Below are 12,927 nucleotides of genomic sequence, written 5' to 3'. Positions count from 1 at the left end.
AAGACCATTACATTCAAAGACAAGCATATCTTGAATATTATCATATCTTCCATCAGAAAAAATATGTAAAGTCATGAGATTACGTGAAATCAACTGGCCTTACCTGCTGGAAGGTTTGGTGGGACACGGGCATCATCATTTTCGCGTCCATTTTCCTGGGCCGTCCCTTTTTCCTCTTCTCTACCTGGTTGTCCCCTCCGTCCACGTCTAGGGCCTTCCGCTTCTCCACCTGATTGTCCCCTCCGTCCACGTCTAGGGCCTTCCTCTTCTCCAACTGGTTGTCCCCTCCGTCCACGTCGAGGGCTTTCCTCTTGGTGAAGGAGGGGGACTTCACCACAACCATCTTGTCCTCGCTGTCGCTGCTCGTCTCATCCTTGAGCTCCTTTAAAGTGCCGCCGTCTTTCACTCTACAACAGGAGGACAACAACCACAGAAATAGACTCACCACGTGTTCCATTAACCCATGCCCGATCGCCTTAGTAGTGTTTCCTCATATATGATCATAGGCGAAGCAATGCTTGGAAAATATTGAATTAACTTTTTTGGTGAGGAGGGTTGAGTTGTGTGTTGAGCCCAATTTGAACGATGTACTTCCTACCCTATTTCCAGGTTAACAGGGACACTTCATGCTCTATTTCCTGTTTAATGGGGACATCTATTTCCTGTTTAATGGGGACATTTCCAGCTGTAATTCCTGTTCACTTGTCCATCCATTATGGCCTCATTGACCTGAATGAAGATGCCCTTTCTAGAGAGACAACCTCCAAGTCCCAGTCAACAAGGAAAGAACAAAAACAGATCAATCTAGTTCAGTGTGTATTATATATATATATATATATATATATAATATATATATATATATATATATTTTTTTTTAAAGAAACTGGTCATCACTTAACATCTATTCCAAGAAGTGTCAATCAAAGGTGGATTGCTCCATTAAAAACAAAGCTAGCATTCAATCTGTTGTTTTTGTTGTGTTCATAGGAACATATGTACGTCCTAAACTGATTTATTTTTCCCGTGTTCAGATAACAAGAATATCAGATGTGGAAACGACCAATAACGTTCCAGCATTGTATGCCTCAAATCAGCAACTGTTGACTGATCATAAAGACTATTGGGATAAGCTTGATGGTTCTGTTCCCTTACCTGTCTAGCGGGGTGAGTCCCGCCATAGAGATGGTGACCCCGGGCATGACCTTTGACCTCTCTGTGAACCTGGAGTCAAGGGCTTTCATCGGCTCCATCTTGGTGGAGGTAGTTAGGAGCAGGTTGGACTTCATGGCTGTGGTGTTAAGAGACGAGGCCTGGGCCGTGGCACCGGAAACACTGTCAGGAATGGAAAAGAGAGGGAGAGCAAAATATTAAATTAACAGGCCGGGGCCGGGGGGGGGGGGGGTGGAAGCAGAGCAGGAGAGAAAGAGAGATGGAGAGGAGAGAATGGCAGAGAAGACTAGACAGACAGGACAACTGACCTGTCTTTGGCGTCATCTGGGGCCTTGCTCCCCAGTGGGGTGGATAGGGGGTCCAAATTGGAGGTGGCCGTGTTGGAGTCTGAGGAAAGCTGGGAGGTGAGCTGGCTGGCCGACCCAGGGAGGATGGGAACGCTGTTGAAGAGGGCTGGGGAGAAATCCCTGAGGATTCAAACAAAAACAGTGAGACTTCAAACTAACATAAACAAGACTATCCCCGTGGTAATGTAATATATTGACAATTATTTGTCAAATGTGTAACAGGTTTAGTTGATCTATTTCGAAGGTAACGTGTTAGCACGTAGGGGGCATCGATTGGTGTCACCTCGTTAGTAACTGCGCTACACCTGTAATGGCATGTCCATCTTGTTAGTCGGAAGGTGTTTCACCCGTGTTAGCATAGGTGATATTTAAGATTGGCTGGGCCAGTGCTCCAGTTGAGCGTGCGAGATGTTGGGAGAGCTACACTTCACGTGAGCTGAGGTGTGATTTTTAAGCTCGACCTTTTAAGTTTGAAAGAAGCCTGATTTGTTATGGTTTCCCCTGTTTGTTTTGCTCCATATTCTTTTTACTCCCTATCCTAAATTGTGTTTCGAAAAAAATCTGGAGGCAAACCTAGTGGGCATCCATGATGGGTCTTTTATAAACCCTTACTAGTTGCTTTGCCCATTTTCAGTTTGCACCCACATGGGTACCTTTCAGAACCTCTTTATTTTGTTCGTTAGTGATCTTCTTTGTTAGTTCCATTTGTTGTGGGCAACATTTTGAGTTTGTCTTGTGGGAACATAACAAAATGGCAGCTTAGCTCTCCCAACATCTCTCACGCTCAACTGGAGCACTGGCCCAGCCAATCTTAAATATCACCTATGCTAACACGGGTGAAACACCTTCTGACTAACAAGATGGACAAGCCATTACAGGTGTAGCGCAGTTACTAATGAGGGGGGGGGGGAGGGGGGGGGTTATAAGATCGCCGGAATAATTTAGAAAGTTGCATAAACACAGGTTTATAAAAAATAAAGCCACAGACGTAAGTGAAAAGGGTCTTACGGGTGGTAGAGTAAACCCCATTGAGGGGGGATGATGAAAAGGGTCTTACGGGTGGTAGAGTAAACCCCATTGAGGGAGGACGATGAAAAGGGTCTTACGGGTGGTAGAGTAAACCCCATTGAGGGAGGATGATGAAAAGGGTCTTAGGGGTGGTAGAGTAAACCCCATTGAGGGAGGACGATGAAAAGGGTCTTACGGGTGGTAGAGTAAACCCCATTGAGGGAGGATGATGAAAAGGGTATTACGGGTGGTAGAGTAAACCCCATTGAGGGAGGATGATGAAAAGGGTCTCACGGGTGGTAGAGTAAACCCCATTGAGGGAGGACGATGAAAAGGGTATTACGGGTGGTAGAGTAAACCCCATTGAGGGAGGATGATGAAAAGGGTCTTATGGGTGGTAGAGTAAACCCCATTGAGGGAGGACGGTGAAAAGGGTCTTACGGGTGGTAGAGTAAACCCCATTGAGGGAGGGTGATGAAAAGGGTCTTACGGGTGGTAGAGTAAACCCCATTGAGGGAGGGTGATGAAAAGGGTCTTACGGGTGGTAGAGTAAACCCCATTGAGGGAGGGTGATGAAAAGGGTCTTACGGGTGGTAGAGTAAACCCCATTGAGGGAGGACGGTGAAAATGTACTTTTTTATTTTTACACTTGGTAGCGTACACCCCATAGACATACAATTGAGGTAGTGCTTAAGGCAATGTGGTAACAGAAATTAGAGTTGGAGGACAAGGAAAGACAAGATGAGCGTGCAGCCAAACAATAAGAATGTGCAGCCAGACTAGAACAAGGAGAATGTGCAGCCAGACTAGAACAAGGAGAATGTGCAGCCAGACTAGAACAAGGAGAATGTGCAGCCAGACTAGAACAAGGAGAATGTGCAGCCAGACTAGAACAAGGAGAATGTGCAGCCAGACTAGAACAAGGAGAATGTGCAGCCAGACTAGAACAAGGAGAATGTGCAGCCAGACTAGAACAAGGAGAATGTGCAGCCAGACTAGAACAAGGAGAATGTGCAGCCAGACTAGAACAAGGAGAATGTGCAGCCAGACTAGAACAAGGAGAAAGTGCGCATGCCATTTGATTGGAAGAGATCGATCTGGACGTACTCCTGATCCATTCAGGCCATCCTACACCCTCAAAAGAGATCGATCTGGACGTACTCCTGATCCATTCAGGCCATCCTACACCCTCAAAAGAGATTGATCTGGACGTACTCCTGATCCATTCAGGCCATCCTACACCCTCAAAAGAGTTTGATCTGGGGCGGAACAACCAAACGAAAAGGAGGTGGATGTATATTTGACTGTTTGAGCGGATTGCCACATCCCTTAAACGGCCGCAATGTACTTGGTCACTGCTCCTCCAAGGTGTTCTTGTGGGAAAGGTTCGAAGGTCGTGCTAAATCCTGTCGTTTCAAAGCAACCCAGACGAGAGGAACCTGATGTGTTATCAGAAAAGTACCCTAGAATATTCCCAGTGTGTTCCGTTACACATGCTATGTCTAAGAATGTCACTGGAAACAAGTCTGGTGTTGAGGAGGACGTCAGCGATCCCACTATATTCAATCTGTCCCAGACATTTATAGGTGATCCTGATTTCGCCACTCCTTTGAAAACCCCAAAAGGTGAGCGAGTTCGTAGGACCGCTGAAGGAAGAGAGGGTTCCCTTCAGTTGACACTTTTTTTAGGAAGCAGCAGCTGATTACGGAATAGTAAAGATGATTCCCTCTCCTCTCTTTTTGCTGAGATATGTCCAGAGGAGTTGGATGAAGTTTGTGTGGGTTACTTTGACAGAGATGGTGTTCTAATGAGGAAATGGTGTTCTCGCGCCACTTCTGGGAAAGACGATTGGCTCTGTGTATCTCAAAATTGTCGTTCCAGTTACTCTTCGACAAGAGATACTGAGGTATTTGGGGAACTTCTTCTGGTCTGAAACAGGATGTTGTTGCTTACTGTGAATCCTGTCGTATTTGGTAAACCGAAACAAGCTGTACCGGTTGCATCTTTGCAGCCTATTCCTGCTTTTGACCAACCTTTCGACAGGGCTTTGGTGGACTGTGTTGGTCCTTTGCCCAAAGCCAAGAGTTGTAACCACTTAACCATAATGTGTGCTGCCACTCATTCGCCTAAGGCTATTCCACTGAGGATAATCTCGGCTCACAGTATTTTTCTAAGGCCCCGGTGAAATGATGCTCAACGTTTGGACTTCTGCAGGTAGCGCGGGGGGGGGGGGGGGGGGACAAGGCTTGAATTTCATGTCAAAGGTCTTCCAGCAAATGCTACAACAGTTGGGTTTTACCCACAGCCCCTCTAGTGCCTTCCACCCAGAGTATCAAGGTGCTCGAGAGATTTCATCAGACTTTGAAGTCTATGTTGAGAGCTTTACTGAGCAAGCCTGTCCAACAAAAATATAGGATATATGTGTCGTCTTAAGGGGGAAGGTGTTACAGGCTTTGTTTTTTTCATTTATGTTTTGAGGTTGGACTTTAGCACATATAGCTCATTAGCGCATAGGGCACGACGATTGGTGTCACCTCGTTAGTCAGTATGGGTTACACTTGTGCTGGTTTCCATCTCGTTAGTGGGAAGGTGTTTCACCTGTGCTGGCCAGTCCAGTTCTTCAGTTGTCTTGATAGATGTGGAGGGTTAACCTTTAGTTGGCTCTCCCTAGTTGATTTCTAGAAAAACATTCCTTAGTCTGATTTTGTTGTGCTCCACCTTTTAGGTTTGCTTCCTGTCTTTATGTGGGTTTTTCTTTTGTTTACCTCTTCTTGGGCAAATTTAGTGGGCGTCTTTTAGGTCCTGGTTGTTGTTGCTAGTCAACTTTCTGTGGACACCCCCATGAGTGTCTTTCAGAACCCCTCATAAAACCCCACCTGTTTGGTTGATTGTCAGTGACTGTTTCGAGCGACATTATTTGCTTTTCTAGCTGGGGAACGTAACAAACGTATGAAACTGTATGTCATTTGGCTTTAACAAAATGTATTTGCATGTCTTTAACGTCGGAGAAAAAAAAAAAGAATCCCGCAAAAAAAACGTATTAAAACCAAAATAGAATGAAGCCGTCTTAAAAATGAGTTCTATAGTATAACTGCTTTGTTTGATGGAGGAAGGGCCTCATTGTAATTTCTGGAATAGAATAAATGGAAAAGGTGTATCAGAGGCGTATGAGTTACCCTGTGTCGAGCTGGGCGATGCAGAGAGGAGTAATCCTCCTCCTGCCGTCCGCGGTCCTCGTCTCAACCTGTTTCTTCAACAGGTTCTAGGAGAAGAAAACAAATATCCAGGGTAAGAGACCATTAAAACATGTGCAAGACCACAGAATGCATGACAACATAATACCAACTCATCTCAACTGACTTCTCAACTCTCATGTCCATTTGTCTTGTTAACAAATGAGAGCTGTTCTCATATTTTACGGTTCCTTCAGTCTCTCTCCCCCCCCCCCACGTGTTTTATTCCTTCAGTTATATCGGATCTGGGCCTGTATTTACAAAGCAGAAGTGCTGATCTAGGATCATTAAAAATCAAGAAGGACAAAAGTGAGCCTAGATCTTGTGCCAGGTGTATCAAGCGCCTAAAAGCAGGAGTGCTGATTTAGGATCAGGTTATCCTTTTAGATCACGATGAATACGACTATAAGGACAGATTATATAAACGTCTGAGACGTTTAAAAAGGGACAGTTCAGCATGAAATTTGATACATGCTAAGAGGGAGATCGATTTACATGGGAAATGTATCTGCAAATGTTGCTAATCCTTGTCCATAGACAGTAAGGAAACTAATATCTAAATATATGTCAAATTACTGGAATATCTCTAATGAATACAGGCCCTGATATCTGCCTTTCAGGGAGAGCAAGTCTGTCGAGACGATGCATGGACAAAGGTGACAAACCAAAATGAAGACAGAACTAGGGTTGCAAAATTCAGTTTTTTCCCCCCAGAAATTTCAATTGCAGGATTTCTCAGATTTCCTCGTAATTCCAGGAATCTTACAACCAGGATTTCTTTAAAACTGGTTTTGGGAATGTTTCCGGAACATTCCAACCCTAAACAGAACCATACAGGGGAGCTGTGGGTCAATGTTATGCATTGGTGTTAACGGTTGACATCAATATATTAATTGATGTTCTACATGCCTATCATTTCATTACATCCCCTCAATGAAGCCAAATGAATTCAAAATGTAGGGATGTGACAAAGAAATACAATAAATGTCATTGTAAATCAAACAGTGGAGAGAACCGAACACCTGCAACATGGAGAACTAAGTGACAGCTATATTGGGCTGAGCATGTGTGCCTGACTCACATTATTGGGCCGACCGGAACCACTGGTTCTTTATAGTGTTAACCAGACTGTAGTGCTGTACTGGTCCTTTATAGTGTTAATCTGACTGTAGTGCTGTACTGGTCCTTTATAGTGTTAATCAGACTGTAGTGCTGTACTGGTCCTTTATAGTGTTAATCAGACTGTAGTGCTGTACTGGTCCTTTATAGTGTTAATCAGACTGTAGTGCTGTACTGGTCCTTTATAGTGTTAATCAGACTGTAGTGCTGTACTGGTCCTTTATAGTGTTAATCAGACTGTAGTGCTGTACTAGTCCTTTATAGTGTTAATCAGACTGTAGTGCTGTACTGGTCCTTTATAGTGTTAATCAGACTGTAGTGCTGTACTGGTCCTTTATAGTGTTAATCAGACTGTAGTGCTGTACTGGTCCTTTATAGTGTTAATCAGACTGTAGTGCTGTACTAGTCCTTTATAGTGTTAATCAGACTGTAGTGCTGTACTGGTCCTTTATAGTGTTAATCAGACTGTAGTGCTGTACTAGTCCTTTATAGTGTTAATCAGACTGTAGTGCTGTACTGGTCCTTTATAGTGTTAATCAGACTGTAGTGCTGTACTAGTCCTTTATAGTGTTAATCAGACTGTAGTGCTGTACTAGTCATTTATAGTGTTAATCAGACTGTAGTGCTGTACTAGTCCTTTATAGTGTTAATCAGACTGTAGTGCTGTACTAGTCCTTTATAGTGTTAATCAGACTGTAGTGCTGTACTGGTCCTTTATAGTGTTAATCAGACTGTAGTGCTGTACTAGTCCTTTATAGTGTTAATCAGACTGTAGTGCTGTACTGGTCCTTTATAGTGTTAATCAGACTGTAGTGCTGTACTGGTCCTGCTCTGAGGTGCATTGTTGCCGTGCAGAGTAGGGTGAAGATGCCCCTACACGCTGATCTAGGGTCCACTTAGCAGATTCCCCACTAATGGGTAAGGTTAGGATTGGGGAGGGTAAGCTGATCCTAGATCTGTACTTATCAGGGTCGGGGTCAATTCCATTTAAATTGCAGTAAATTCCGAAAGTAAACCAAATTCCAATTCCAAAAGTACCTTGTTAAAAGCATTGAAGAGAATTGTAATTTCAGTCTACTATTTGAATTTTCTCGAATTGACCCAAACCCTCATACCGGCCTGTCCAACCCCTGTCACCCCTGCCCTAGATGCTGATCTTGGGTCAGTTTTGCAGATTCCCCACTAATAGTTAGGATTGTGGGGAGCTGATCCTAGATCTGTACCTAGCTGACCCATCCTACCTTGCGGATGTCCTCCAGGGACTCTCCGTTGACCACGCTGGTGAGTTTGTGGGCCTGGGCCTCGTGGGTCATCCTGTGGTTGACCTGCTCCGCACGCTGCCTCTCCTGCTGGTACTTGAGCATCTCCGGGTTCTCGATGATGGTGGTGGAGAGTTGGGCCTCGGTGGTGATGGCCAGGCTCTTACCATAGATGTTCTGGTGGATGGCGTTCTGGATGGAGGAGTGTTAGCTAGCTAGAAGATCATCTCATAGTCCACTAGACAAATGTCTTATAGATCTGGGGGGAACTTCTTGAAAGCTAACGTGACGGCCCAGTGTCACAGCAGGGGGAGAAAAAAATATATGTGAACTGAAATTTTCTAAACTAAGCACTTTGCTGTTCTGGGTTGTTGTGAGACATATAATTGGCGCCTTCGCTCTAAAGCTTTTGGGGGAAACTTTATATTTACAGAGAGTACAGAAAGAGGGAATTGAAGTCGTGGTATTGACCCCAACACTGGTTGGGTCACGTCAAAGGACATTAGCAGTTGGCTGACCTTCTCGTCCTCGTTGAGGGGGTCCCCAAGCTCGTCCTGAGAGAAGTTGAGGTATGCCACTGTACCGTCCATGGAGCACACCAAGATACCTAGCCCATTCAGGGTCCTAAGTGGAGCAGGGAGCAAAACGCCACCACACACTGTAACTAACAGCATTCCCACCGTACACTTTGAAGAAAACTAATATCATCAAACCCAGGCTAAGAAACAGACTGGCACGCTGGCTAAGAAACAGACTATCGGTCTCTAAAGACATGTATTATATGTCAAAGTAGATGAATTCAGTGAGGGTGGGTACTCTCACCATGAGATGTCCATGATGGATTTATCGAACAGGTCGTGGATGACCACTAGAGGGCGCTTCAGAGACGTCAGCTGAAAACGGAGAGGTAACGCCCACACACAAAACAGAGTTGGTACAGTTCATTAAAATAGATCTGTCAAATATGTTGTTGGGGATTCTACAGAGACATTCACATGTACACATACTGCTGTCGAGACACATTGATGGAGGGTGGGTCTCACTATCCGTCTAAAATGCGTGAATAGATTAGATGCAATTAAAACAATCAATACAACAAAAACGGATTTGTTTTGCTAGTGGATATGTCCGTTTGAATGAGGTATGAAGGATAAACATCTGACAAATCCTGTACACAGACCAGGCACCCCAGTGTCCAGTCTGGAGCGTGAAGTCACAAGCGTAGCAACCTAGCTCTGCCAAAAGCCCTGGTTTGCTCTAGAGCAGCCTACGTAAATTCTGATCGCAAGAACGGCCAAACCAAATGTAGGGACCCTGGTTTTGGGCTCTAAAAGGAATTGATTCTGATCAAGTTCGATCCCGACATTAATTATTTTAAAGTTCGCTACGAATCAAGATATTTAATTAAATAGCGATCTATTCTGACTACTACATTTGTCATCATACAGGGACCACATACTGACACAGACCAATCACGTGCCAGCAGGCTACGAGGAGGCTTCCGGTTGATGAAAATGACTACATCGACCATGATCCTTGCACTTCAAATTCAACTACCTCATGCGCCATCGGGAGTTTTACACAGGAATACGTGGATGACATCAAAGCTATCACCATCCACTGGTTGTAATGTCTCTGACATAAAGACGGTTCTTACCCAAACGGAGAGGGAGCGGTCTTTGCTGCCCACAGCACAGCAGCAGTAGGGACAGCTTGGCTTGGGAGAACTCCCATTCCTCTGTTTCTTTTTGAAGATTTTGGGGTTGAATTTCTGAGAGAGAGAGAGGAGAGAGGTGATTGGGAGCCTGAGGGATAAGTGATTGTAGAGCTGAAATGCCATCCCAGTTGTGTCCTCTCTAAGCTTTATGTCAGCGCCTGCAAGCTTGTGGAAGGATCTTTCCTCCAAACGTGCTTCATAATAGCGTGTTGCTATGACAACACACTTTGGAAAGTGTTTTGCACATAAAGCAATATTACTCAGATTCCTAGTCAATATCCACTATCACCATTACAAGAATAAGTGTGTTTACCAGAAAGCCTTGACAAAAATACAAATCAATACTATGTTGTAAGGGATTCCAGGTGGAGTACAAAAGAAAGAATCCATTAATGTTATTCAGAGTCCACAGAAGAGGACTGGCCACTCCTCTGAGCCTGGTTCCTCTCTAGGTTTCTGCCTCTGGCCACTCCTCTGAGCCTGGTTCCGCTCTAGGTTTCTGCCTCTGGCCACTCCTCTGAGCCTGGTTCCTCTCTAGGTTTCTGCCTCTGGCCACTCCTCTGAGCCTGGTTCCTCTCTAGGTTTCTGCCTCTGGCCACTCCTCTGAGCCTGGTTCCGCTCTAGGTTTCTGCCTCTGGCCACTCCTCTGAGCCTGGTTCCTCTCTAGGTTTCTGCCTCTGGCCACTCCCCTAAGCCTGGTTCCTCCCTAGGTTTTTTCCTTGGTTCCTGCCTCTGGCCACCCCTCTCAGCCTGGTTCCTCTGTAAGTTCCTGCCTTCCATTGAGTTTTTTCCTAGCCACTGTGCTCTGCGTTGTGTGCTAATGTAAAAATAACATAATAAAATACATTTGATTAATTGATCACGGGCTCTCACCACAACAGTGACAGCCTTGCGGTGGCCCACAAAGTCCATGTTGGTCTTCCAGCCGTCCCTCTCAATGATCTGAGCGGTGGGCCCTGAGTTGTTCATAGCGTGGGCTGACACCAGGTACTGTCCGTCGGGAGACCAGCTGAGGCGCAGCACGTGAGTGGTCCCCCCACACTGGTCAACAACACAGACAGGAGCAGAGAACAGGGAGTTAGTGGTCAATGAGTTGGGACGACAGAAATGACAAACATCAATCCCGAGAAGGGAGAGTGACAGCTGGGGTCTCCTCAATAGGAACTAAATAGAAGCAAACGGGCCGAAAAGTGACACCTGATTTTGTCTAATAGTATAAAAATAATAACAACAACAATAAGGTGGGTGCTTACATTTGTGCTATTTCACACATGTACAAGTGTGTAATATACATGCGTGGATTTGACATTTGTTTTAAGTATATCCCACTCCACCCGAGACAACCTCGGAAAGTGGGGTCACGGCCAGGGATCAGCCTATATTGACAGCGACCGTTATGTTGACGTTCGTGCGCCTATCTCAATATTTGTTTCAAAACATTTATCGTTGCAAAGTGATTTGCTAAAGTTGGCACTGATGAATACTCCCCAACTGTGTTGTGTGGAGGGTTGTCAGCTTGGCAGAGTGGAGCTCACCTCGTTGAAGGGCTTGGTGATGTTGGTCTCCTGCTGCCAGTCCATGGTCCTCCACACCTTCAGGCTGTGATCGTCAGCCTGGGAGGCGATGTACTTCCCTACAGGGTCCCACGTCAGCCCCTTCACCAGGCCTGTGTGTCCCTTCAGCGACGCCACTATCTCTGGGAGGGGGGAGATGAACAAGGTTGTGTGAGAAATAACTCACAAATACAACAAAAAACAGTGGTTCTCGTTTGGCTCGCACCTGGGAATTTGCGAGCATTCCAGATCACAATGGTGTTGTCCACACTGCAGGAGGCTAACCACACGTCGTGAGGGGACCACGCCACATCCATGACATCTGAAAACACAGACGGGATGTGCCCAAAGGCAAACGACTGTCAATGTAAATGTAGAGTGTTGTCCGAGCTGTGAGCAGTCCATCTTACAATAGAGCAGACAGCTTACCCCCTGTGTGGTTTCTCAGTATGGTCACACAGCGCCACTGCTCCACGTTGGCCAATTTACTGCTCGACCCAAAGACAGTACTCGGTCCAATGAAGCTGTTCAAGTAAACACAGAAAATCACTTACATCAGAGGTGTCAAACTCATTCCATGGAGGGCCTAGTGACGGCTGTTTTTGGGGGTTTATCCCCTTCCTTACTAATAAGTGACCATAATTCGTTAAGTACACCCGGCTCTCTCTGGGAATGAGTTTTGATGCGTGTGACTTACATGGCGAGTTGCAATGGCACAATATTACAGGAAAATATCAAGCAAACACAGCATGTGATTAGGTGGGTGTGTGGTACGTACGCAGCTCTCTTCCACACCATGACCAACTTGTCATCTCCTCCGGAGGCCAGGTAAAGCCCGGTGTTTGACCAGCGGACGCAGTTCACACAGGCTAAAGGAAATCAACACAGGAGCTGTTTTAGTTGAAACTTCACCCCCAGAGAACCTCTTGTATGCTGTTTTTTTTTGTCAGATTAAAAACACGCCGGAATATGGTTTGTCTCTATTGTCAGTCAGATCTGAGCAGCAGACACCAAACATCAGGGAGAGAAGAATCACCTAAGTGATTGTCCATTTGGCAGAGCATCTTGGGGATGTTCACGTTCTTCTCGTCCTCCTCTCGGAGCACTGGAGCCATATTCCATATGACAACCTTCCCAGAGTCCTCGCCTGCAACACATGGCACACAAACACAACTCAGTACCATTGAACTGATCTCCTTATTAAAGTGTAAAACAATGGTGCATAGTGTATGCTTGAGAAAATTGTCAAACTGTACATTACGCTTGTACTGTTTAGTGAGGTGTGTTGTTTAAATGTAACCCGAACAGTTATACCGTTATTAGGCTTAGTAATGAAGGACCTTACCCTGGCCACCCGTGGCAAACTTTGTTCCATCGGGATGGATGTCAACAGAAAATATTGGTTTCCCTGAGAAGCAGACGTGATTTAAATTGTATTAACAAGCATGTCATCATGCTGTAGATAGCTAAAAACGCTTGATTCAGAACACCAGGGGTGTTTTCATTACGCAGATTCTGTTG

The 12,927-nt window shown here is 45.3% G+C and overlaps 1 protein-coding gene across 1 annotated transcript in view; it reads right to left on the bottom strand.

Moving 5' to 3' along the window:
- The window catches only part of LOC110525087 (protein HIRA), a 41,218-nt gene that overhangs the window by 27,627 nt on the left and 664 nt on the right, over positions 1-12,927 (bottom strand). The window contains exons 2-16 of the mRNA XM_036979349.1: positions 12,752-12,814; positions 12,443-12,553; positions 12,185-12,275; positions 11,836-11,930; positions 11,633-11,728; positions 11,389-11,549; positions 10,727-10,894; positions 9,794-9,907; positions 8,959-9,029; positions 8,655-8,760; positions 8,119-8,328; positions 5,702-5,787; positions 1,479-1,637; positions 1,153-1,332; positions 104-407 (exon numbers count right to left, since the gene is read on the bottom strand). Coding sequence (XP_036835244.1) covers positions 104-407; positions 1,153-1,332; positions 1,479-1,637; positions 5,702-5,787; positions 8,119-8,328; positions 8,655-8,760; positions 8,959-9,029; positions 9,794-9,907; positions 10,727-10,894; positions 11,389-11,549; positions 11,633-11,728; positions 11,836-11,930; positions 12,185-12,275; positions 12,443-12,553; positions 12,752-12,814 — 2,015 coding nt within the window. The remainder of the gene's footprint in view (positions 1-103; positions 408-1,152; positions 1,333-1,478; positions 1,638-5,701; positions 5,788-8,118; positions 8,329-8,654; positions 8,761-8,958; positions 9,030-9,793; positions 9,908-10,726; positions 10,895-11,388; positions 11,550-11,632; positions 11,729-11,835; positions 11,931-12,184; positions 12,276-12,442; positions 12,554-12,751; positions 12,815-12,927) is intronic.

The sequence above is a fragment of the Oncorhynchus mykiss genome, chromosome 6 (genome assembly GCF_013265735.2).
Source record: "Oncorhynchus mykiss isolate Arlee chromosome 6, USDA_OmykA_1.1, whole genome shotgun sequence".
In the NCBI taxonomy this organism is placed as follows: domain Eukaryota; kingdom Metazoa; phylum Chordata; class Actinopteri; order Salmoniformes; family Salmonidae; genus Oncorhynchus; species Oncorhynchus mykiss.
Note: the sequence above shows the minus strand (reverse complement) of the source record. Positions and strands in the feature narration are given on the sequence as shown.